We start from the raw sequence: 25,800 nt of genomic DNA on the forward strand, positions 1-25,800 counted from the left end.
CACAATCACCAGAATTAGAAACTGCTTTGAGAACTGAAAACAGTGAACAGTCCAGCAATTAGAGATTGCACACCGTTAAGCTACAGAAACCAGTGCGTGGTTCAGTGCTGCTGTAAAAAAATGGAAGCCTGCAGATTTGACAGGGAAGCCAAATCATGGTTATTTTTGTTTAAAAGACCATTTTTTCCTTTTTTTTTTTCTGGAGACTGGCAATACTGTTGAAGCAAAATACTCAACACAGCAGGAAATGAAGGACAAAAAAAAAAAGAGAGAGAGAAAAGCATTCTATAACCAAATAAACATCTGATATTTCCTTTCCCTTTGAGAATAAATACAGTTAAGGGCACTTTTAGCCTTGGAACGGATATATGTTTGCCTATGATGATCTTGCTAACGACTACACAATATCTGATGTCCTCTGCTAGGAATATAGTTTTAAGAAAGCCATAGTTACAAGAGGCATCTACCACAAATACCTAGAACTTCCTTTTATGGCAACCACTTTATAATTCACTTGTCTTTAAACAGTGAACAAGGGGGAGATGGCCTCATGTTTCCTTTGCAATCATAGTATATGTTGAGGATTGAGTGGCTTTCAAGCAGCATGGTGGGTGTGAACATGTTTGCAGTTTAGATCATTCTGTTGCGTTTATGGGTTGGTGAGTCTGTAATAACATCGCCACACTGGGCTGCGGTACGCTTTCTAGTTCCACCATTGTCCAAGTGGAGTGCCATTTCTTCTGATATGAAAGTGTTCAAATCGACATCATGGAGTCCATTTCTCCTTCGACTAGCATTCGATCCACTGCTTACATGTGTAGGAGAGCTTGGGGTACTCGAACGCACGCTTATACTAGCCATTGCACCACTAAGACCTAGGAAGAAAAAAACAGGGTTTAGAGTTGCTCGATTATTTATCCCTTTTGAAAGCAAACCATGTCATCAACAGTGTCCAAAGATGTCTGCCTGGTTTCCTTATGAGAGGGTCACCCAACCCCAAATCCCACTTGCCATTGAGTCACTGCCAACTCACTGCACCTGTTACTGCCCCATAGGATTTCCAGGGAAGTCAATCTTTATGAAAAGAGTACTGCACATCTTGTTCCTTCAGAGTAACTGATGGGCTTCAAATCACAGCCAAGTGCTCTGACCACCTGGACACCCAAGGGATCCCCAGGAAGCAGGTAGGTTATATTATTTAAGATCAACCATCTAGCCTTGAGAAAATGGGTCTATTTTATGAGCAGTAGTACCACTACTCACCCAAGTGGTAACTACCAGAATTATGTGTCAAACTATACCAAACTGTACCGGCTATATAATCAAATTCCTCATTCTCTATGTGGTAGGTCCGGTATTCCGTTTATACACCAAGCTGTTAAGTGTTTGCTTTAATAAAGAGAACTTTTTATTCACTACCTTTCCAGCTGTGTGTGCCTGTGCGTGCATGTGCACAGAACAGTCACTTCCAGCCTTGACTGTTCCAATGCCCCTTCTAGATAAGGGACCCTTGTAATTTTATAAATCAAATAGTATACTACTGATCCCAAGAGCGTATGATTAAAAATTGTGCCAGGAAGCTATTTCTATCTTTAAGACTCAGAAAATTTCTATACTGACTACTGCCAGCCCCTACCACCTGGTCCTCAAAATTCCTAACAGGTAAATATGGACCTGACCCTGACAAACCTGGCTATATAAACCAGGCACTTGGTAAACAGGGCCTCAGACCCCTAACTCAAAAGGGTCAACAAAGAATAAATGAAGCAGAGGACTAGAGTAACAGAAAGAACCCTACTGGTCTAAGTAAATGCAGCACATACCCAGGACTCATTCCTGGGATTTCTGAATAGCTCAAGTGCCCAATCTATATGTGGATGTATTCCTTGGAATACATCCAGGGGTTCCTGTCAATTCAATCATTATCGTATCATGTAAAACATCACTTATCCACAAATTCTTCTCCAGGACACTTTTAATCATGCCTTCTTTCCTTAACATCAAAGTTCATGGCATACAACTAAGAAGTGTCCACCTACTTTTCCATCATAACCTTTTAGTACTTATTTCCTAAGGCAGGAGGTGAGAAAGTTACACTGCCAAGTTTTGGCATTCTGCAATGAACAGGACTACTTCAGCAATTCCAATGAGGATCCCTTTTATCCTCTGAAACCACAATAGTAACAGCAATGCCTGTGTGATTAACACACAAGCATTACATGGATTATGCTTACTACCTAGGACAAATAACCCAGGATCACAGAAAAGTCCATCTGACACAGTATAGGGCACTTCAAGCAAAGATTTAATTCCTTCAATTACTTTCTCTCCATGAAAAAGGTATTAAATATCACTTTGATAAATTTTAAAACTTTCACTCAAATCACAATTGAAAAAATTTTTAAAACTTTTCGATCAATTTGAAATCCAATAATAACTCCTGGAAAACCTTAATCTTTTTCTGTTGGGTACATGACCTTGGGTTTTTAGTGTAAAACCCCCATGTTTGTTATCTATTATTGATCCTTCATCACAATGAAAACTTTTCTAAGTTTACTAATTCTCCCCCTCTAAGACTTTGTAAGTGTCAAAAAAATGTAACACTGAACAGCCCATATTTTATTTTATAAACCAATTAACAGCTATTAGAAGATGCTTTAAGAAACCTTAGCTATGCCACATGAGCAGTCAGGCCTACATAAAGTACAGGAAAATAGAAGCATGCTTCAGAACAGGGAAAGAAGTTATACGCCAGAAGGGCATACAACTTAAGTTTCTACCAAAACACACTTTTCCAAAAAGGGCTGTGGGAATCAACAAAGGCAGTAGAACAAAGAGTATGCTTAGACAGAAGCATCCATTTTAAGTTATTATTACTGCAGGAACTGAGCAGGGCATGGGCAAGATGAGGGCTGATATGCAAAGAGAACTCCTGCTGGAGCTAAAATTAATTTACAGTCCAGGTTAAGGAATCCAAGTTACATGGTAATATAATTATCCAAAGGAATACACGGTTATTACCAAGTTCATTTCCAAATTAAGCTCAGAGTAATGCACAAATCCTGTTTCCAGAATTAATTAATTACATGTAATTCCAGTTTCCCAACACAGGTCACACATAGGGACAGAAATAACAGTTCAGAGTCAGTCATCTCACTTCCTCAGCCCAGCAGCCAGGTGCCTGGGAACGCATCCAAGCTCTCTTACTGGTCCCCACCCCGAGAGCCCAGGAGAGAAGAGGGCCAGCCTGGGAGGAGAAGGTACTGTCGGTCCTCTGTAGATGTGTTCCACCATGCTTCTTGCCTCTCGTAGGAAGAGGGATTTGAAATCCCCAACTTCAACAAAGCCAGTGACAGCCTGAGCTAGGTGTTTGAAATTGCACTAATCAATGTACAGTACTGCCTTTGCACGAAAGTTGTGTGTGGATGTGAGTACTTGTACGTAACGTAGTGTTTTAAATGTACCAGAAGTTCATGTAAAGAAATTCTATTAAGACTGGTCATTTCAGGGGAGCTCTGGTGGCCTAGTGGCAAGGAGCTGCAACTACAATCCCAGAGACTCACGGTTCGAATCCACCAGATGCTCTGCCGGGAAAGGAGGGACAATCTCCTCCTGTACCAGTCAGATCTGATTTGACGGTACACACACACAAAAAAATATAAAAAAAAAAAAAAGACTAGTCATTTCAAGTAGATATCACTCCCCACCCCAACCTGGAAATAGTCATACTGAATTTTTATTGAAGTAAAAGCACACTAGATCAAACCAATTACAAAGATACATGTGATCAAACCAAGAAAACATTTGCAGTTATGCTGACAGCCCAAAATGCTTTCAGTTTTTCAAAGACAGTTTTTAATGCCATGGGAAAAGTGCTTACGACGTTAAAATGAAGGAGTGGGGTATCAAGATACAGTACCATTATATAGTTTGATCTCAACTATGAGATATTTTATACATTGAAGAAAATGCACCAAACATTTTAACCGTGGTTATCTCTGTAGTAAGATAACAAGATGCCCATTTTCTTGTTTTTCTGCAATATTCCAAAAAATTTAATGTTTTGAAAATCAAGAAACTAGTGGAAAAAAGTAAATGAGTATATTAAATGGCTTCATAAATATCAGTGACTTACTGAATAACTGCTGTGTGACTACCCTGGCTGTGAGCCATGGCTGCATGCCTTTATCACCTGAAGGGCAGAAGTATGTGGAAGAAACCTACTTACAGGTTCACGACAATTTTGTATAACAGCTGGAAGTGCTACTTTTTAATAGCTAATATCTAATTTATTACACAGAAAATACCAACTTTTCAAATGAAGTTTTAATGTTATAATAGTTGCCTTATACAGCATTGGTTCACAAAGGCTGGTTGGAACAAAAGGCAACATTTAGAAATCCCAGCCTATTTAAGCAACCAAGCAATTGCTTGGTGTAGTCTCCTACACCCTAACTTTCAAGTCAGTCTTTCCAACACATTTACTTTCTAACCAGCTATCAACAGTTATTTCAGGTAGATAGATGCAGGCAGTGACATTCAACAAGCATTTATTAACAATCTAAGATTTTCCCACATGCTGTGCTAGTAGGAGTATGTTTCTCCTTAAGAGGAGAAAAGGGAGATCTAAAAGATGAATAAATAAATAGAAATTACTCACAGGTCCATTATAAACAGCCCTTTGCAACAGTAATTTTAAGAAGTTTCTTTTATATGACAATATCCATTTAGCTTGAAAATACAAAAAATAACCTTTTAAGGCTTGTTTCTAAGCAGTTAGCTATACTGATGGAAGGGAAGACTGGTAGGAAAGGGAGAGAGAAACCAAGAACAAATAACTGCCTGAATCTTAAATTGCTTAGGGTCAACTAATAAGATTGTTTTTCCCCTTAATTCTGGTAATTTTCCTTTTTTAAAAAAAACAAACAAACTCCTACATGTTCAAGCTGCATAGAATCACAGCTTCTCAGAACTTTAGAAGTATATACTAGCTTTATCTTTCAGGTATTACTAATTAGAAACATGCCTTTTACTCGGGTAAAATAATCATACTTACCTCATGCCCTTGAGTCCAATTTCAAATGACTACTTTTTTCTCATAAAGCCCTATGTCCATTTTTTCTAAACTGAAGAGTCTACCAGACTTAAGGATTTAAGAGGATTTAAAAAAAAAAAAATTAAAAATAAAAATGTGTTTTTTAATGCATTAAAAAACAAGGAACTCATGCAATATTATTCAAAATGGTTGACTCTGGAGAACATTATGCTGAGTGAAATATCCCGGTCACAAAAGGACAAATATTACGTGATGCCACTGCTGTAGAATGGGACTGTCCTTGAGGTTGGGGAGAGACTGAGTAAGATGGGTTCAATAATGTATACTGCACTGAAACAGAGGAGGGAGAAAACTGTTTAAAAGAGATATATGACTAGGTACTTCTGTCATCACAGGAGTCTAGAGCGAGGGCTACATGGTGGAGGGGACCTGGGGGAGGGTTTGTAAAACAATGAAAGAATCCTTTCTTTTACTTTTCCATAATTTTTGACTCATGTACTTATAACTTGTTAGTCAAATTTGTGTCTTCTAGGTTGCAACACCCCCATGATACATCTTCAAGGATATGAACATGTACGGCCAAGCACAATCAATAAGAGTGCATCTAAATTCCAAAATCAATCTCCATAATAGTCTATGTGTTTCCTACTGCCAAAGGGGCCCTTTAGAGTAGTAAGAGAAGATCTTCACCCTGAAACCCACAGCGTCCCTTTTCAGCAGGAAGTAGCTAAGAGAATACGCCATCCCCTTTTCCTTATGACTCAGGGTGAAGTCTCTCTCAGGGAGGAGTGATAGGGAATGGCAAAGGATATACTGACAAAGAAGATTAATCAGAACTGGCTTTGACAAGCACTGTGGCATTTGGACAAGAACAAACTGGGAGGAGGGTAGAGAGAATAGTGCAACAATGAATGAGTGGAAGCCCAAAATCTCTGTAAATGTTTATGAAAATTAATAAAATATAATTATAGGAAAAAAAATAATAAAAATAAAAATGTGTTCCACAGAAAGATGCTAAGTTAACAAGTAAAGCCATAACCGGGCCTACCAGATGCTAAGGTGATCCTTGGGTTTATTATACTTATAACCATTATACATCACTATACTAGACATTCCTTGAGAAGACTGCTAGTGAACACAAATAGCCACTGTCTTTTAAACTTTAAATACAAGAAATTATAATTAAGAAGAGAGATCGCTTAAAGCCAGAAACAGAATTAAGCTATTGTGAGCAACAATCCCTTGCCACTTCCTATATGATCAAAGACCTCTACAGCTGAACAGAAGATGACAACCCTAGTCCAATGGGGTAGTTACAAGCACTATAGTTACAAGCACTTATGGGTGATGGTTGCACAGCATCAATACTGTGTCAGCACTAAATCCATCTCTGAAGAATTGGCAAATGTTATACAGTAGTTCCTGCCATATCCATGGTTTTATTCCCATCGTTTCAGTTGAGTCAGAAGTGATTCACAGCTGACCGTCCAGTGGGTTTTCAGAGGCAGTAAACTGCACAGGAAGAGACTGCCCATCTTTCTCCAAGGGAGCAGCTGGTGGATTCAAACTACTTTGGGTTGCCTGCACAACTCCTTACCAGTAGCCCACCAGAGCTCCCTTCATTTCAGTTACCTTTGGGTCCTTCTCGATGTGAAAGGCTTAGCTGTAATGCTAGGTTAGCAATGCCTCTGTGACTCACCTCACTTTATCATACATAACTTTTGGTGTAATATACAGTTACGATTATTTTATTAGTCACTACATTTTTTATTGTGCTTAACTAATGAATCAAACACTATCAGAGCTACAAAAAAACACTGTGTGTATGTACATATACACATAGGGCTCGGTACTTACTATCTGTAGTTTCAGGCATCCACTGGGAGTCTTGGAACGAATTCCCTAGTAATAAGGGAAGGGGACTACTGTATATATTTTTATATTCATTTTTGTTTAAATCATCAAAATAACTTTTTTAAATCAAGCATCTCTGATTTTTATGAGGATCTGAACTAGAGCCAGTAACATACCAAATACTAACCCATGAGGTGTCGTAAGTGAAAATGTAGGTTCAACTAGCTACCAAAGAGTAAAGTCTGCTTGAGCAGGATATCCTGCCTCTCCTCTCACTCAACACTCTAACCTCCCATTCTTGAAGCAGCTGACTATGAGAATCCCTCTGCTCATCCTCTTACCTCCCAGAATGACAAACACAACACAGAATGAAAAGACTTCATTTCAATTTAAGACTTAACAGATATCACACCAGCTGAACAAGTCAACCTCTCGGATTTGTCTTTCCAAGTACTAGAAAACATAACCAACTTTATACTGGTAAAAAGTAAACCCAGTCAACTTGCAGGAACGTAAGTAGTAAATAATTCAGGTTTTGAATGCCTATCTCCCTCCAGGTGGACATCTACAATTTTAAAAATCACCGTTACTAAAAAGGTAGGGGACAAAAACAACCTTTCTTGCCACTAAGACCTTAAAATCCATTCAGGGCTTTTGACAATTTCTGTAGCAATGCTTATGTAGGAATAAAAGCCACTCACATTAACTGAAACTAATCAGAAATCAAACAATAATTATACAGTGCTATCACAAGACTAAGATGTACTTATTTTCATTTTAATACACTATCTTATAAGCTAAGTATTCTACTTTGCACAGAAGAGACTGACTTAAGAGGTACAGCATCTTGCCCAAGGTTATAGATGGACTAGCAAGACATGGATGGAGGGAACCCATGACTCAAATTCTAAGGCTTACAAAGTCTTCCTACAGTGAAAACCAGAAAAACAGTACATCACACACCATTGATCTTTTTGTCTATTCATCCAGATTCATCACTTATGGAGAAAACCTCCAGTGAGAGACAAAATCCATGTATTTGGTATCTTTAAATTAGAAAACTAAGCCTAGCACCATTTCCAACTCGACCTTCAACAGTGCCATTAACACAGAGGCACAATTGTTACAGTATGTATTTTGGAGGAAGACAAGGCTACACTATCTACTCTACCACTTACAAGCATATTTTATGGCCTTTCCTAACAGTACCAAAAAATAGAACTAACAAAGGTTAAGTGAGATAAAAACTTCCCTTAACATGGGACCAACAGAGGCAGCAGTTCTAATGGTACATAATCCCCAGGCCTCTCTGAAATCTACATGGTTCTCACTTGCAAAGGTTTACTCCCCCCTCTGTAGACATCTGGGGATTTGTTTTTTTAAGTAACCCTCAACTGTCCTTGTCTCCATTTCCATGTATTCATTCACTGACTATACCTCTACAACCCTGTTAAATCTCTGAAGACATCTAGACTAGGCTCCTCTTTTAGATCAGGTTAGGGGAAAAGCCAAGAGGAAGAGACTAGACTTGTGCCTTACTTACTGTAGTACGTACTTACTTCCAATCAAGTGGAAAGGATGGCCTTGGAAAACAAACCAAAGAAGAAAATAAATGGACAATTCAGGAAAGGCTTCAACTCTGTTGTTAAGCCAAACCACATCTAGACAAGGCTCTATATCTGCATTAGATTCTGGAAATGTCAGCTGGAAGAGACGAGGCATCTGCCCTACGGTAGTCCCAGTCTAGTGTAAAGGACATCCATGAAAAACAAACCGAAATAGGAAAGTAGAGGCACCGTTCAGGAAAGGCTTAGAGAAGTGAGTGAAAAGAACTGAAGGAAAACTTTAGCACAGAAGTGGCATTTAGTCGGTCTTAAAAGACGATAAAAGGGCAAAGCATGTGAGTGAAGACTAGAGAGACAGGACACACAACCCAAGGTAGAGATCAGATCCACAGCTTGAATGCCATGGTTTTTTACCTACAGACCAGTTATTTGTCATTAGTGAAGTAACGAGATCAGAAGAGGCCTTCAGGAGTCCCCTTAAATATGGACTGGAGGTCAGGCCATCTCAGAACTGGAAAGCAAGGGAAGCAAATGGTCCTCAATAACCAGCTCCCCTGAATCCATGACCAGACTGCAGTGTAAAATATCCCTCCCTGTTCCAGAAACCCTTACATATAGCATATGATATTTGTTGTACTTGATTTATTCTTCAATAAGAAGAAATTGTTCAAGGGTGGGATGTGTCTCAAAGCACATTTATGTATTTCAAGATACTCTACTGACTCGTCCACATATATGGCTGCAGCATGTAGTTGTTGCTCATTCCAGTGTGAATTCAGTCCCTCTAGGACAGTCTGATGGAGATGTCTGCAATGTGACGACTTGAGGACAAAAAATGGGAGAGTCAAACCCAGAGGGGGTGTGAAGAAATCAGTTTACAATTTAAGAATGAGTAAGGTGGCCCTAGGAAAACGTGTAGAAGTCGATGGCTAGGGCTGGAATACAGAGGAATGTACTTACATCAGCTGAAAGAACCTGAGGAAAGGTCACTGAGGCTGAAGCAGCCTAAGAAAAGCAGTCAAGGAGAGAAAAGGTTCAAGAGAATAAATAGGAGAAATAATCAGAAAACTGAACAGAAAAACTACAAATTATCTGACTGAAGAAAGCACTAAGTAACAAAGCTAACAATAACTACCCTAATAAATGCCTGACAGCTATTTAGAATTCTTATTTATGTCATATGCACTTCAGCAAAATTCTATCCATCTGAAAGAGTCCATTAACATAAAAACTAAGTACCACTGTTCTCAATGGATTTTCAAACATGTCTTTGTTTTTGCTGTTATGTACTATATAAAGCTGGCACTAACTCATAGCTGAACCCCAAGAAGGTTTCGGGGGCAGTACATCACACAGGAGAAGTGTCCATCTTTCTCCTACAGAGCAGCTGGTAGATTCAAACCATGGATTGGCAGCGCAATTTGTATCACTAAGTAACCAGAGTTCTGTTCCTACTTTAAAGAAGGGTAATGTTTCTGCACAGAAATCAACTAAGAACTCACTTTTTTATTTCTTTGATTTCTCAAGAGTTTAACAGATGAACAGGACCAGTAGTAAGTACACAAAAAAAAGAAGGGACCAAAATTAAGGTACTGGAGTGTAGTCTTTAAACTCTAAAAATCATTCAGTGACAAAAGTTTGTCTAAAATTGTATCTAATCAATCAAAACTAAGATATCTTATTCAATTTGTCCCACTCTTTTACATCAATTATCTGATGACTTCTGCCATTTCTCCAAATAAAATACTTTTTGTACATTGGCATATGCAGCTCATGAAAGTCAGAGATGAGTGTTTAATAGACCATTTTAAAGGTGGGGGAGGAGAGAGGGAAGAACTGCCCTTTCTTATCAAAGCCTTTGATTATAAACTCAAAAGGAGTCAGCTGCCAAAGTAATAACAGCTTTTCTAAACCTAAAGGAAAATGAATTGTGAAACTATGCTTTAATAGATCAACCTTTCTTTTATAGGAATTTCAGTAACTCTTCTCACTAATGTAGAACTCTAAGAAATTTCAAAGCAGTCTCATTTTTACTTCAGAAACTCCGCTAAGCAAATGGTGTGCAAAACTGAATTCTAGCATAATACTGACTCTAAATGAGACATTTCAAACACGTATTTCTTTAAAAATCCTTTTAACAGCTTTCAAGAAAATACTATGAAAGTAATAACTTACATAGTTATTCATTTGTAATACTATTAACATTGACTACAATTAGAAATTACAGAATTTCTTTTGACATCGAAATCAGACTAGTTTTTCTCCAATACAATATGATCTCAACTTCCCAGAGACAAAACTCAAGTGTAATGGTTCTAAAGACTCATAGTAGTAAGGGACCCTTTCTTACTTCATCAGCACACCTTTCTAACTGAATTAGTTCAGTGACTATATAAAGTACATCAAATATCAAATGTGTCCTAGATTAGTACTATCTTCTAAAAATGTACTGCAAGATTATTTTTTCCACACAAAACATTATCACTAACGACTTTAATTACAAGTTCAGGAAAACAATAAATCCTAGGTTGAACAGATTCAAGAAAATGTAATAGGGGGACATGAAAAGTCAGGAACTGTTAAAGGGAAAGTGGTAGCCATTTTACTATGTACATGATAGAATTTGACAAATGTGACTTTTCTAATTCTTAAAACTATCTTCTAAAGTATAATACAGAACGGTACAATAAAAGAATGGAATGAACCATATATCCATCTGATGGAAGAAAATCAGGATGCTTCAGAAATGATCACTATTTAAACACTATCATGCGCTACAATTAACCTGACAAATTATGTACATTTCTAATTACTGCTTTTCCAAATCTAAGTGAATTGGGAAACTCTGCAATCCAATAGGAACAGATCAACCTCCTTTTGCATGAGTTTCCAAAGTTCTGCACTATGTCAGAAACTGCATCCATACACTGTAGATTTTCTTTTTTTTGCCATTTTTTTAAATGTTTTTCAGCTTGCAAGGCATACGCTTTCCCATCCCCATTTTTTTTCCTTAACCTTACATTTAATTTGAATTTTAGGAAAAAGTCAAAGTTTTGTTAAAGAGAGTTAAGAAACCTTTTATAACCAGGTTATTTGTGTTAATGGTCTATACTATGCCCCAAAAGCATTTTAACAGGACTCCTGACCTAAGCTCATTACTTTTACTAGCTTAGTCACTCAGAGATGCAGGTTCTCTTCTTGGTCTCAGCATGTCTTATTTAGCAGCTGTATTAGGTACAACTGGAAGGGAGCTTTCCTACCCTTCTTTTGTAAGTCTGTGCTACACAGCAACAAGTGACAAAAGATTCATCAATGACCTCAGTGCCCTTTGCCTAAAAGGCCTTTTCAGAACAGGTCTGGCCTAGAGAGATGATGATGGACTTTGTCTACTACTAAATCTGACAATCCAGACCAAAACACAAAAACTAAGGGACAAAAGGCATAAGGAAAGTCATTAATGCTGACATCTACCCACTCCTGCCTGGGTCATCAATGCTCACCCAGGCTGGCTCCATAACTCAAGGTGGCAGGGAAATGCTGTGAGATTAGCCTAACAATCACCTGCCCTCCTTGCCTGGACATAGTCAGGCTGCCCTAGAAATCAGAAATGTAGTACAATTCTTAAGACATAAGAAATTCCTTTTTTAACTTGAGGGAAACACAAAACATGTATAATATACTATACAACAAAAAATGCAAGGCAATAAATTCTAATTATTGTTGCAAAAAGTCTAATTTTAACACCAGTAAGCTTCCAACTAACTATCTAAGAACATTATTTACGGAGGGACAGCTGACAGTCCAAAAAGTGCCCAGAAGTTTTCAGCTTACATTCTAATTAAACATTTCTAAGTGAGTGTTTACTATATAATAGACAAAAAAAACCCCAGATATTAAGTCTGGACTTAACCCTAAATGTGAAAAGGGTCCACAGGCACACTCTTAACCATTTTTCCAAATAAATATGTTTAAACGGCTTTACCATGCAGAGCTATGGCTTCCCGGAAGGGTTGCAAATCAGTCTCTACAGATGAGCTAGTGTCCGTTGAAGTAGCTCGGTTAGGGGACACTACAGTCAGTCTCGGGGGAGCTCTAGAGTTCCGTGGTGGAGGAACTTTCCCACACAGGAAGCTGATCAAATCTTCTCTACGTATAGTTCTTCTGCGCTTTTTAACCCAAGCCAACACATCCTTATTGCGCCGCTGATAGCCAATCTGAATTCCAATATCAAAACTTCGCTGATGGGTATCCACACTTTCTATATAAAGGAAAAAGAGAAAAAGAAAAGACACACATGATAATCAGCGCCACACTGTTAACATGAAGAAAGTCATTTAACAATTTAATTAAAATCAATAATCACTTTATCAAAATAAAGTATGGAGTTTTTCAAATCCATTAGTAATCTATTAAATGGAAATGTACCCAGTCATGTTGGAAATGCGAGATATATATATATTTATATATTTATTTATTTTAACAGTCCAGAGCTTCTGAACTATTCTTCTACAAGTAATCTTTGAACAGAGAGACAAGTAGAGGGGTTTATTAGCCAAATTATCCATTTTAAAACACTATTTCCTGAATTAGGTATTGCTTATGAATAATAAAGACAAAAGTAATCCTCATCTGATACAAACAAAAATTCTGTATTTGAACAGCACAACAATAGCTAAACGTATAAATGTTAGGAACCCTGGTGGCATAATGGTTAAGAACTCAGCTAACGAGCTCTGGTGGCCTAGTGGCAAGAAGCCGCACTGCAATCTCAGAGATACAGAGTTTGAATCCACCAGATGCTCTGCTGGAGAAGGAGGAACAATCTCCTGTATCAGTCAGATCTGATTTGATGGTACGAAATAAAATAAAATTTAAAAAAAAAAAAGAACTCAGCTAACAAGTCGGCAATTTGAACCCACCAGCTGCTCCACAGGAGAAACTTGCAGCATTCTTGGAAAAACTATGGGAATACTATCCTACTCCTATAGGTTAGTAATGACTTGAAATAGACTTGATGGCAGTGGGTTTGGTTTTTAGTTTTAAGATGAATACAATGAGACAAGTGCTTGCAAAACAGAAACTGGGCTAACTGCCCAAGGTTACCAGACATATCTTTGGGTTTTTTTTTTAAAGTCTGTAACTCTTAACCAAGCTATGCTGTTCTCCAGAAACAATGAATTTTCAGGATGACAATTACCAACTAATACACTCCTGGTGCGGACATTCAGTGTGGGTGCTGATAGTCAACAGCAGGAAATGGAGCGCAGTCAAACAGCAGTAGACATCTTAGAAAGCACAAGGAGCAGTAAGTTCTGACTGGCTACTGAACTCCCCAATACCAGACGGAGGGTGAACACCTAGAGAGCATCTCGTGTCTCCTTGGGTGTTTTTCATTCTGCCTCATCCCCAGATGACCTTGGCTTACTTCTCCCAAAATCCATCTTCCCAGGTCTTTACAGTAGGTAGCGCTCAGTTAAGTTATCCCTGTTCCTCAGAGGTTTTATCAAATTCGGGGGAAAATGTTTAACACATAAAGCAATGCAATTTCTTTTTAACGGCGATGCTACATTATTAGCTGCAAATCACTAGTGTATCTCTAATGATATAAAAGATGGTTCTTTTATCCCTGGCCCTTCTGGTAAAGCAACAATCCTCAAGCACAAAGAAAAACATTCCACCACTACTTTTCCTGGCTTGAACGTTTAATCCCTTGCCTGTTTGAAAGGAAAGAACAGTCAAATATAATGAATAAAAAGCTGTGTCCCAGGATGAAGTCGAAACATGGCACTGGATCCCAAGCTCAATGAATCTGCATTTCAGCAGAAGAAAGAGAGCTAGAGGGCTGCCTCAGCAGAACTTTACTGCAAGGAATACTCAGCAGCCGATCAATCTTTATCTCTAAAGATTAGAAAGAACATGGGAAACTTTTCCACAGAGCAAGTCTTTCACTTAAAAACACGTTTTCTTCCAATACCAGGATTCGAACTTGGAACCTGTGGCAATCATGCACTGTTGCATTCATTCATGTCTCAGTTAAGCTCCATGGGTTAGTCTCATTTCACAGATGCAAAGGGCCACTTGGGCATGGTCTTCCCCAGTGTCTCAATGCTAGAATGACAAAAACAACCTCACACAAAAGCTTCTACTTTCTCAATGCATCATCAAGCAAACAAAGGGCATGAACAACATTTTTAGGCTAAGACAGCCAATCTTAAACCCTTTCTCATGAAGTACAACAGCCCAAGGGGTTTCCGAGGCTGCCATCTGTACTGAAGCACATCAGCAGACATTCAGAGTGGCTGGTGGGTTCAAAATACACCAACCTTTTGCTTACCAGAATGCTTAATTCCTGTGTCACCAGGGCTCCTAAGGCAACCAAAAGTATAAATTAACAAGTTGAACTTTAAAATCTAGACCTTAAATGGTTTTTTTTTTTTTAACTTTTTTTTTAATTTTTTATTTTTTTATTATCTTTGTGTGAGTGTACCATCAAATCAGATCTGACTGGTACAGGAGGAGATTGTCCCTCCTTCCCCGGCAGAGCATCTGGTGGATTTGAACCGTGCGCCTCTGGGATTGTAGTTGCAGATCCTTGCCACTAGGCCACCGGAGCTCCCTGGACCTTTCTTAAAGCGCTAGAGGCATTTTAATGCAACTCAAGTCAAAGATGGATGGTCAGCAAAGAAGAGGGAGACCTCCAATGCGATGGACTGACAAGGTGACTTCAGCAATGGACTCAAGCGTGTCAGAGATGAAGAGGATGACACAGGAGATGGCAGGGCTCAGGTCGGCTGTTCACATGGTCACTAGGAGTCATATTCAACAGCACCTAACAATCAACAAGCAAGCTGGGCCCTCATCTCTTCTATGAAATGTAGAGAGATTATCAACCATGTCCCACATAAGTAAGTCTACTCCACTCTTTTACTCAAGGTCTTAACTGAAAAGCTTCTCTAAATGTTTGGCTGAGGACATTTTCAATAGCAAACAGAAGTGCAAAGATACAGAAGCACAAAGGGATACACAAAAGCTATAACTACAAAGGTCAGGGGCACACACAAGGCCAAAAGCAAGCACAGAAGATGAACAGCCATGTAGACATACACCTGGCAAACCACAAGCTACGTAAGAGAATCTAAATTTGATACAAGCCTTTAAAAGAGGTCACTTGGAAGTGATTTTTTTTAAACTGCCACTCCTGTTAAATATTGAGAGGTGTAGCAGTTTTATTTTGACTGGGGACACAAAGCAGGGAGGACAAAAGAGGCTGCTAATTTTATTAGATGTCAATAATTAGTTAGAAACTATATATACTAGAATTCAGAGCCTGGTTTAGATGAAGACCACTGTGTACATACCCTAAAATCCAGCAGGCTCACCAAGTCAATTTGAAAATTCTGACCAAGACAACCTCAGAAAAGACAAAGAGCACATGAAAAATGAGGCGTATTTTAAACCATGCACTCTTACTGATAAGGTGGCACGGGTTCAGAAAGAGTTTATATTTCACATGTAAAATGTTTAGATCAATGTGTCTGCACTGCCTAGAGATAAATGGGATCTGCATCATAACATCGTATCCTCAATCTGAAAATCAACTTCAGTTATTTTACCATCCAAGCTAAGGCAACCTTCAATAGTTCCCTAAATAGAAAGTCTCATGTTCTTGCTAAGGTACTTAAAATACAGCCCTTATGTGTAAGAGCTTTAAATTTACTTGCTTGAAAATAAAATACTATAAATAAAACATAAAAAACCTGCAAGCTAATAAAGAATTTTAACCATGACTGTATTTTACTGTGACCCCAGGATAATTTAGCATGGACATGTTGTAAGGAGAGACAGGTCTTTAGAGAGGGACATCATGCTGGGTAGAGTAGAGGGGACTGCGGGACAGCTCAGGAGGGGAAGACCCTCTATGAGGTGGACTAATTCAGTGACTGGGCAATTGGGATGGGTGTGTCCAAGGCAATGAGATTGGCACAGGATAGAGCAGGCTTTAGGGCTGTTGTACACAGGGTCGCTATGAGTCGCAAACGACTCGATGGCACATAACAACAACAACAGTAGGATAAATAACCCCTTTAAAAGAGTCTGAACACTGATAACAAGATATAGATATATAGGCTTCAAGCCCTTGGCCCAGGGAAAAAAGCATTTCATTTGTGAGTCATTATTAAGTGCAACACTATTTACCTCAAGTCAAAGTCATGGTGGAAAAGGACTATAAATTTGAAGGTTAAGTAAATTTCAAGGGCATCACCAAGGGCATCAAAATGTCAACATAATCTTTAATCACAAACACATTTTCTTATTTAAAAAAAAAACAAAACACTGACTCAAGGAATAATTGCAGCAGATATCCTTTGTTCATTTTGGGGTGTGAATGTGGGTGTGTGAATTGAGAAGACTAAAAAGTTTTCATATACTTAGGTGAATTGAGAAGGCTTAAAATTTATCCAGAAAGCACTGTTTTTGCAATTTCTCCCACCTCAGAGGGCAATGATTTCTAACTGGAAGACTAAATGTAGAGAGACTTTTCTTACACAGCATAAATAAGATGAACTAGGTATTACTTTTTAAATAATTGCAATTTCCTTGAGTTAGAACAGATATCCCTATTTCATAACTAAAGACCTACTGCCTTAGCCAAACTAAATAAAAGAGATCTTTGTACCAGGTTTCTTGTTTCTGAGCAGATATTTTTTCCTAGTCTCCTTAAGATGATCATCAAACTCTGAAAACACACCGTCAGATCAAATCACCTAAGGAACACTAAAGACAACAAAATATTTTTAACTTAAGGATTAAATTTCTACAAATCAGTCTACCATGGTAATGGATGGGGGGAAAATGCAACTGTTTCCCTTAGAAATGACGATCTGCCACTAGTGCAATTGTTTCAAGAAATAATTAGTAAATTTTCATTAAAATTAATAAAAAATTATTTTAAAAATATAAAAAAATAATAATTATCCAAAGCAAACTTTCATTTCTATCTACTTTTATGTTTACTTAGTCTTCACCTAACACAAAAAAACCCAAAAACCAGATTAACAGGGAAGAATCAGTGTCCAATGTTTTGCTGCCTGCCTGGTACCCAATTCTTGGACTACTTCCAAATGGAATACTGAAATTTTTTTTCAACCAGCCAATCATGTACTCTGGAGGATCTCCACATCTGCATAATGAGTGAGAGGTATGACTTGCTAGGTCTTATCAGTGAGCGTGGCTCACAGTAAGCCTATTTTTAAGCCTTTGGCTGATTCTGAATGAGCCTCCCAATCTCTGGTTCAGTGTTGTTCGTCACTTTGTCAATCTATCTCACTGAGGGTCTTCTGCTCTTTTGCAGGCCCTCTTATTTTTCTAAGCAAGATGTGACTTGGCCCTAAACTAATTGCCAAAACCACATATGCAGGCTAAGGAATGGTCAAGAATATGCAATCCAATTGTGGCCAGGAGACTGTGGAAGTCATCTGCTGATAGCTCCTGGAAAAGAAGCTTCTGGATTCTTCTAAATCGTGAGTCACCCTCCTAATGTGAGCTAAAAGACATTCTATTCTGCTATCTTATTTCCTGTATATCCTAATCAAAGAAGCCTGAAAGCCAAGCACATGTGTCTAAGTATGCACAGTAAGAGTGCAGAGACCTTCAGCGCCAGAAAGATTCAGACACTGAGTTAAAGTCAATCCTAGGCCACCATACCCACAGTAGCCAATACACGTCCATGCCAATGAAGCTAACCCAATTAGTTTTCTGATAAAATATCCCTTTGTAGAAAAGTGACATAATATCTAAGAAAATTATACTGTCCTCTACAAACATATACAATCTACAAACCAGAATATTAGGGTATGTCTTAAAGAGTATGTCATCAGAATGCTCCTAAGAGGCAAGGATGGCCAAACTTTCACTTGGAGGATATTTTCAGAAGAAACTAGCTCTTGGAGACAGACATATTGGGGAAAGGTATATAGGGTCACCAAAAGAGAAGATCCTCAACAAGACAGATTGACACAATGACTACCCCAATGGGCTAGAGCACGACAGAGGTGGTAAGGATGGCACAGAATAGGTAAGGTTCAGATCTTGTTCTTCACAGGGTCACCGAATTAAGGTCTACTTGATGGCACCTAACAACCACCACCAGCCCTCACAATGCAAAAAAATAAAGATTACAACTCAAAGCATATAGTTTCTAACATTAATTCTCCAATAGTTTGTGACTATGAGAGTCACAGGACAGCTCTGAAAAGTCAAACTGTAAGGAGTTGAGATGCTAATAGTGTCCACTTAAGTTCCCTGGTCGAATACACTTTCTCTGATCAATTCCTTTATAAACCAGTCACCTGCTACATGGACTCACAAATATTCTGTACATCCCTATGACTTTCAGTCTACATACAGATCCTGCCCACATTATAATGTATTCTAGAAAAGGAAATAGTATCAAAGGATCTCGAAAAAATATACTTTTTTAAAAAAAGTGTGTATGTATGTGTATATATTATATATATTTATATATATATATATATATATATATATACACACACACACACACACTTAAAAAGCACCATACCACTTTTTCAAACTCTCAAGGGGATGAGAAAGAAGTACACAACAAAAGACTTATCACAATACACACACACCCCCCAAAAAAAATTAAAAAAATCTTAGCCCCCCACCCTTCTACTTCATAATCAGAATCTTCTCAATGTTTGAACTTGAGCACGAACACAATCAATACTTAAGCACTCACTTAAGCCAGGGTAGCTAAACGCTTATAAAGTATTCAAAGGGAGTCCTGGTAAGCTAATGGTTAAAATGCTTGGCTGCTAACCTCAAAGTCAGTGGTTTGAAGGCAAGACATGCTCTGGAGAGAATGATGACACTATCTACTCTCATTTAAGATTTACAGCCTCAGAATACTTTATGCAGAAGACTTCTATTTTTTTCATAGGATCACTGTTAGAATGGACTGGATAACAGTAGGTTTAGATCCGCATTCACATCTGAGAAAGCCAAGAAGTACTAACGTTAAATCTTTTATTCACCATGTGGTAGCAGACTCCCTAACCGTGGGTCCATCACTATAGCGAACACTCGCCTTCTAACAAATGCAGTCCAACAAAAAATACTTATATCAACTATCAAGATACCAGCACATCAACTTCAGCTAAGAAGCAAAACTTGATCTGAAACTAAAGCCTCAAATGTCATTTTAAAATGTGAAGGTTAAAGAAAAATAAAAGAATCCCAGATGAAAAGAAGCATTCATGTTAAGGAAAAACAGAATAGTAAGTGAATACCAAGCTGAAGGGCCAAGAAGCGAACAAGTGAGGGCTCCCCAGAAAGGTGCAACAGCCATTCAACCTCTCTGAGGGAATAAAGCAATCTAAACTAAGCTTCTTTTCAAATTAAAAATAAAAAGATTCAAAACAGACACTCATGAAAATCAGGGGTTGTTAAAGTTCAAATAGGCATGGTCAAGTATTTCCCAGATAAACAACTCCTGCTAGATTATACCTAATTTCAATACACAAAAGATACTATGCCAAAGGCACTTCACACTATCAAATAGTAAACAATACCATCAACTTCAAGAAACAAGGAGGAATCAAGATTTTCCTCCTGTCTCATCAAAGAATGACAAATCCCAACCCTACTATATGGAGAAGGAACACAATCCACTCTGTCCCCAAAGCAGCACTGAGGGGGAGGGGAAAAAACCAACATCATTCCAGCCATACTCCAATCAAACCAACTCAAATGAAGGTCCAACCAAAAAGCTAAGGCCATCAAGCAAAATGGCTTCTGCTAGCTTTTTACATTTTAGGAAGCTAGTAAAAAAGCCTCAACATTCTACACTCAGCTTCCAGGTAGTGCTTAATACAAAGCAGAGGAATATCATCCCACTTAAGGGAATCTCCCAAATATCAGTAAATGCTAGGTTATAGTCAACTCTTTTTCTGGTGGTCAAATCTGGTTGGTAACTACCAACCCAAAGCCATTTTGTTATAATCTACCAGCTGCTCCACAGAAGAAAGATGATCAATCTCCTTTTGTGAAATTTACTGCCTCTGAAAACTTCCTGGAGAGTCAGCTCCAACTGATGGTATATTATCAACATAACAATTTTAAAACAGGAAATCAATGTAAGGTTGCACTGGTGGCACAGTATTAAACGTTAGGCTCCTTACCAAAAAGTCAGTGGCTTTAACTAATAGGCTGCCGTGTGGGACAAAGATATGGCAATCTGCTCCCTTAACAATTCACTCACTAGCAGTCAGTTCTGACCCCTGGCAACTTTCCTTGGGTTCCTAAGCCTGAAGGAGACCGTCTTTTTTTTTCTCTTCTGAAGCCACTTGTGTGTGGATTCGAACCACAAGTCATCGGTCTTCAGTTTTTAAGTTAGCAGTGCAACTCACTATGCATCCAAAACCTTTCTAAGGAGTTCAGCCTTTTCAACCTTGGAAATTTTGTGTTTTCTGTCCTACAGAGTTGAGTAGATGAATCAGAATTGAAAAGATGGCAATAGATTTTTAGCTTTAGGTGATCAATGGCTTAAATTTGTAAGTAACCTCTGTTTAATGCTACATGCACTTGTGACTTGGATTTATCATTTCTATTTAAGGTAACCAATTATTCTACAGCTGTAGTACCACACCCTAAAAAGGAGGAAGAACAAGGATTCACAGAGCATGATCCACTCTTGAATCAGATAATAAATGTTGCAATACAACTAAATTTCAGAAAACAATCTACCATGGGTAAAACCTATCTATTTCACAGGAACACAAAATAAAATCAGCTTATACTAAAAATTTAGCATTTGCAATAATAAAAGGAAAAAACTCTATTTAAATACTTGTCCCGTAAGCTTTCTGAATTGCAAAGTTAAAAATTGCCAAGACTTTAGAAGCACTTACAAATTAAGCCTTATTTCTGCATTCAACTTTTGACCCCATATTCTTATAAAGAATAGTGAGCATTAAAGGACAGTGCCAGCTTTCTTTCAAAAGATAAACATAGCAGCCTGAGTTCTGTTTTGACTTTTCAGTAACAAGTCCTCCACATGTATGGCCAGCACAACATGTGAGCAACAGCATAGTAGGCAAATGGAAAACACACACAAAACAACAAAATACCATGTGGAATCCTACTCAACAAAAATCCTACTAATTCCCTCAAGACCAATCTCTTTAAAAAAATTTAAGTGGAAGAATACAGGAGGAAAAATGTTAGGAAAATCCTTATAATCTTTTACCTTAAATAGTGTTATCTATTTATCAAAACCTAACTACACATCTAAGAATGAGCTTCACTGTATGCCAAAACTGTAAGGGTTTTTTCTAAAAAAACAAAAACCACCCTACTCCATTTTTCTGAGTATCATTTTCAATACTCTCTCTTTGGATGAAACCAAGGGCAATTCCAAAATGAAAGTTCAAGACTCTCAAGCACTGATCAATGTTAAATTTACTCCGCTACTAAAATTCAGAAATGTAGCTACCTAAAATCAAAGTTGACCACTAGGGTACCATTTAATTGTTTCCCTATTCTCATTAAGACATGGACTATTCGTTCCTCTTTCTCTCACCAGTTTCCGTCTAGGTTCTCAAATTATCATGAGGTCCTCTCAAGAAACCCCTAGAAAAGGAACACTTACTTCCTGGAGAAGCCGGTTAACATCTGTATGTTCCTATACAAAAGACAGGAACGTGAAGACTAAGCACTCTCTCCATTGCCTGTTTTTCCCTACTGAAGTGCACAATTTCATCATTGTCAGCAACTTCCAAGTTTGAAATCCTCCAACTACATTTTTATTAAGATTAAAATTGAAAAATCCAATCCTTTTTCCATAGAAACCTTGCCAAGGCTGGGGGAGGGAAAGGAGAATAAAATTCTACTTCATGAACTTTCTAATGCCATTGTGTTGGTTCTGACTCAGGGTCACCCTCCAGCAGAGCTGTTACCAGTGGATCCTAAGTGTTGACTTTTAGGCTAGCATTCCAGTGCTTTTAGACCTTGTGCCACAGGGCCCCCATTTCCCAGGTATTAAAATATAGGCCCCTTGTTACTAAAAGACGTTATGCTGGCTTATACCTGGGAGGTAATGGGAGGGGGGAAACACACACAGCTAGAGAGAAAAATCAGAAAGTTCCAACCATCAAGCACCAACCTATGATCTCAAACGCTGATGCCGGATTTCCTGCCAACAGTGTTTACAATCAGATACAATGCCGCTCTGCAGGGTCACAGTCGCTCTGCAGGGTCACAGTCAAGGAAATGTGCCAGCAAAGAGTGGCAAGTTAACATGCTCTCAGACTATCTATATTCCAACAAGGGGGCTCCTGCAGGACTACACATTATCAAACAGATCCTTGTGAATTATAATCTGCCTAATAAAGAGAACTGCGGAGGAGGCACTTCCCACAAATATCCCTCTCTCTGGACACCTTCAACCCTGCCCTTTCCTTGATGCCCTTCAACTTGAAGCAAAACATCCCGCTTGGGCCTTCCAGCGCTGGCACTCCTGACATTTAGGGCCGGAGCATTCTTTGCCTGGGGGAGGGGTACTGTCCTGTGTACTGCAGGTCAGTGTGCAGCATCGCCGGCCTCCACTGGAGGCCAACAGCAGCAGCTCCCTGTCCGTTGTGACAGTCAGACGTGTGTCCCCAGACAATGCCCAACACACGAAGGAGAGAGAGCAAGATACAATACAGACTCGCCCACTGCCCCCCACGTAGGGAAATGCTGAGAATGCCCCCTGATCTAGAGAGAACCCCATGAAACGACCCTCAGCCCCCAGTGGGGAAGTGATCCAGCAGTCGGGGTTAAGATTTCTGGGCTGAAAACACTTAAGCTTAGCACCAAGAGGGGGGGAAAGGGGCTGCGACCCCAGTCCCCACGCCGACATCGCGGGGCGCCATCACCCCGGCAACTGCACCAAGATTAACCTTCTTACCTTTGTAGAGGTTGGTGACCGCGGTGGCTGCGTTTTGGAAGGGGACCCAGAGGGAAAGTCCTGGCTGCTGACACACTCGGTCTAAAAAGAAATGCAGAAGAACGGAAAGAGGGAAGAAGACAAGACACAGAGAGAGGGGAGGCAGACAAGAAAGAAGAAATGTTATTCGGGCGTCAATCACTCCCGAACGGCCATATTGGGTTTCGCCATTTTGTTCCAGGGTTTCGGGTCCCCCCCCCCGCGCCCCAGTGCCGCCGGGGACCCGGGGAGGGGGTCGCGGCGGGGCGTGATCCGCGGGGGGCTGCGGACACCCCGAGACGTCGCCCTGGGCCGAGTCCCGGGCTGCCGGCCGGCGCCCCCCGCCCCGAGCCCGGGGCACAATAGGGCCGGCCCCGCCGCCTCCCCTTCGCCATTTTGTAACTGGGGGCTCCTCCCCTCCAGGCCGGGGGGCGCCCCGCAGCGACAACGGGGCTCCCTCCGCTCCCCCAGCCCCTCCCCGGGCCGCCTCCCTTCTTCGAGGCGCCCCCGTCGCCCGCCCCCCCAGCCCCGCCCCGCGGGGGGCTCCCGATCGCCATTCGCCATCTTGGGGGGCATTGGGGCCGCCGGGGCGCGGCCAGCACGGCCCCCCCACCCCACCCCCGTCGGTCCGCGCAGGGTGCGGGGCCCCGGGCGGCGCCAAGATGGCGGCGCGGCCTCACCTTTGTAGAGCTGGGCCACGGCGGTGGCCGAGTTCTGGAAGAGGTGCCACAGCTTCTGCTGCTTGTGCTCGGGCTGCGCGGCGGCCGCCGCCTCCTCCTGCAGCTCGGGGGGATCGTCCTGCTCGGCCTCGGCCAGGCACTGTCGCTCCCACTTGGAGAACCAGTGCTCGGGCCCGTGCTCCTGGATCTCGGCCTCGCCCTCCTCCTTCCGCTCCTCCATCGCCCGAGGCCTCCCGCGGCCTCGCCGCCGCCGCCGCGTCCTCCTCGGGCTGGGACCCCTCGAGAGCGTCGTCGTCAAGCGGCCCGGCAGCGGGGGCCGGCAGCCGGCGGTGTCTCCTCGCGACGGGCCCGGGCCTGCGGCAACCCCGTAAAAAACCTGCTGGCTCCCGCCCCGCGGCCCCGCGCAGCCAGGGACGACCCCCGCCCCGGAGCTTGCCCACGTCCGGGACCCGCCGAAGGTCGCCGCGGGCCGGGTGACGGCTGCCCCTCGCCTCGCCGCCCGGAGCCCTTCTACTGCGCCCCCATGGCGCCGCGGCCTCCCGAGGGCCGCCACAGACTGCCGAACCTCCCGCAAAGCTGGACTGGTGCGGCCGATGCCACCTCCAAGACTGATGAACGTCGTCTTCCACGCCGCCGTAGACGCCTTTGCGGCGGCTAGTCCCCGCCCTCCCCGCCTACGTGCTGGCTGGATAAGCACCGCCCCCCTCGGGGCGCGTCAGCTCTACGGGCTCCCATTGGTCCGGTCGGGCCGGTTCCGCGTGCCGGCCTCCGAACACAGCACGGTGATTGGCTGATGGGACTGTCGGCCTTCACGTAATCATTGGGGGGGAAGGGAGGAAGCGTCCGAAGGCGTGAAAGGGAAGGAGGGGGAGAAGCAAGCTGTGCTTGCGTTAGAGCCAAGCTACAAAAAAAATATATACACACACACATACATACATACATACATACATACATACATACATACATACATATAAAAAGTGCGCAAGCGCGCTTCGTCCCCAGCGCCCTAACAGGGGCCCGCCCTGCGGGCGTCACGTGACACGACCAGCGACCGCACCCGCTGGGGCTTTTCCGGTGCTTCTAGGCCCCAGGGGACGCAAAATCATGTGTGATGACTGCACGACGAGAGACTGGGAGAAAAGTGGCGGCCGCCTGGCTCCAACCCTCTAAGCTTTTACAGGGAGAAAAGAATCGCCTAACTTGTGCCCAAGTTTGCAAAGCGCTTCTCCTTGTTTATTTCAATTCCTTTTTTGATGAGTGCAAATGGAGCCTCGGAGCTTTAAAACGTATCAACGTGGATCGCGCTGAGCGAGTCCTTTTTCCTGGAGGCGATGCACTCCCAGATTCGCCGCTGGGGAGCGCCGATGTGCGTCCACGCTTGAGGGGTACGGGGGGGTCCCCGGGAATCGGACCACTCTGGTGTGCGCTGTCTCAACCCACTGGCCGAGAGCCCAAGCCAGCTGGCCTGCCCAGGACATCCAGGCTCATCCCAAACGGGAGCAACATTATCAGATGCCTGGGTGAGAACAGCGCGACCTCCGCACCTGTCCTGAAAAGCACACTCAGAGGCCACGAGAGCGCGTGCGTCCTGCGCCGGCCTCCGCCGAGTGGGAGGCCCGGCTTTCAGAGGAAAAAGTCCTGTGCGACACTGTGTGCCGG

General features: G+C 41.3%; 1 protein-coding gene across 1 annotated transcript; it reads right to left on the minus strand.

Moving 5' to 3' along the window:
- Nucleotides 1-592: 592 nt before the first annotated feature.
- On the minus strand, nucleotides 593-24,620 carry LOC102859207 (chromosome unknown open reading frame, human C16orf72). The gene is made up of 4 exons (XM_006895215.1): nucleotides 24,142-24,620; nucleotides 23,444-23,524; nucleotides 12,458-12,733; nucleotides 593-875 (listed from the first exon to the last, which is right to left on the minus strand). The coding sequence occupies exons 1-4, from the start codon at nucleotides 24,359-24,361 to the stop codon at nucleotides 631-633; spliced, it is 822 nt and encodes a 273-aa protein (XP_006895277.1). The 5' UTR covers nucleotides 24,362-24,620; the 3' UTR covers nucleotides 593-630.
- Between the last annotated feature and the right edge of the window lie 1,180 nt (nucleotides 24,621-25,800).

The sequence above is a fragment of the Elephantulus edwardii genome, unplaced genomic scaffold (genome assembly GCF_000299155.1).
Source record: "Elephantulus edwardii isolate Elephantulus edwardi_28Jun2011 unplaced genomic scaffold, EleEdw1.0 scaffold00162, whole genome shotgun sequence".
NCBI lineage: Eukaryota > Metazoa > Chordata > Mammalia > Macroscelidea > Macroscelididae > Elephantulus > Elephantulus edwardii.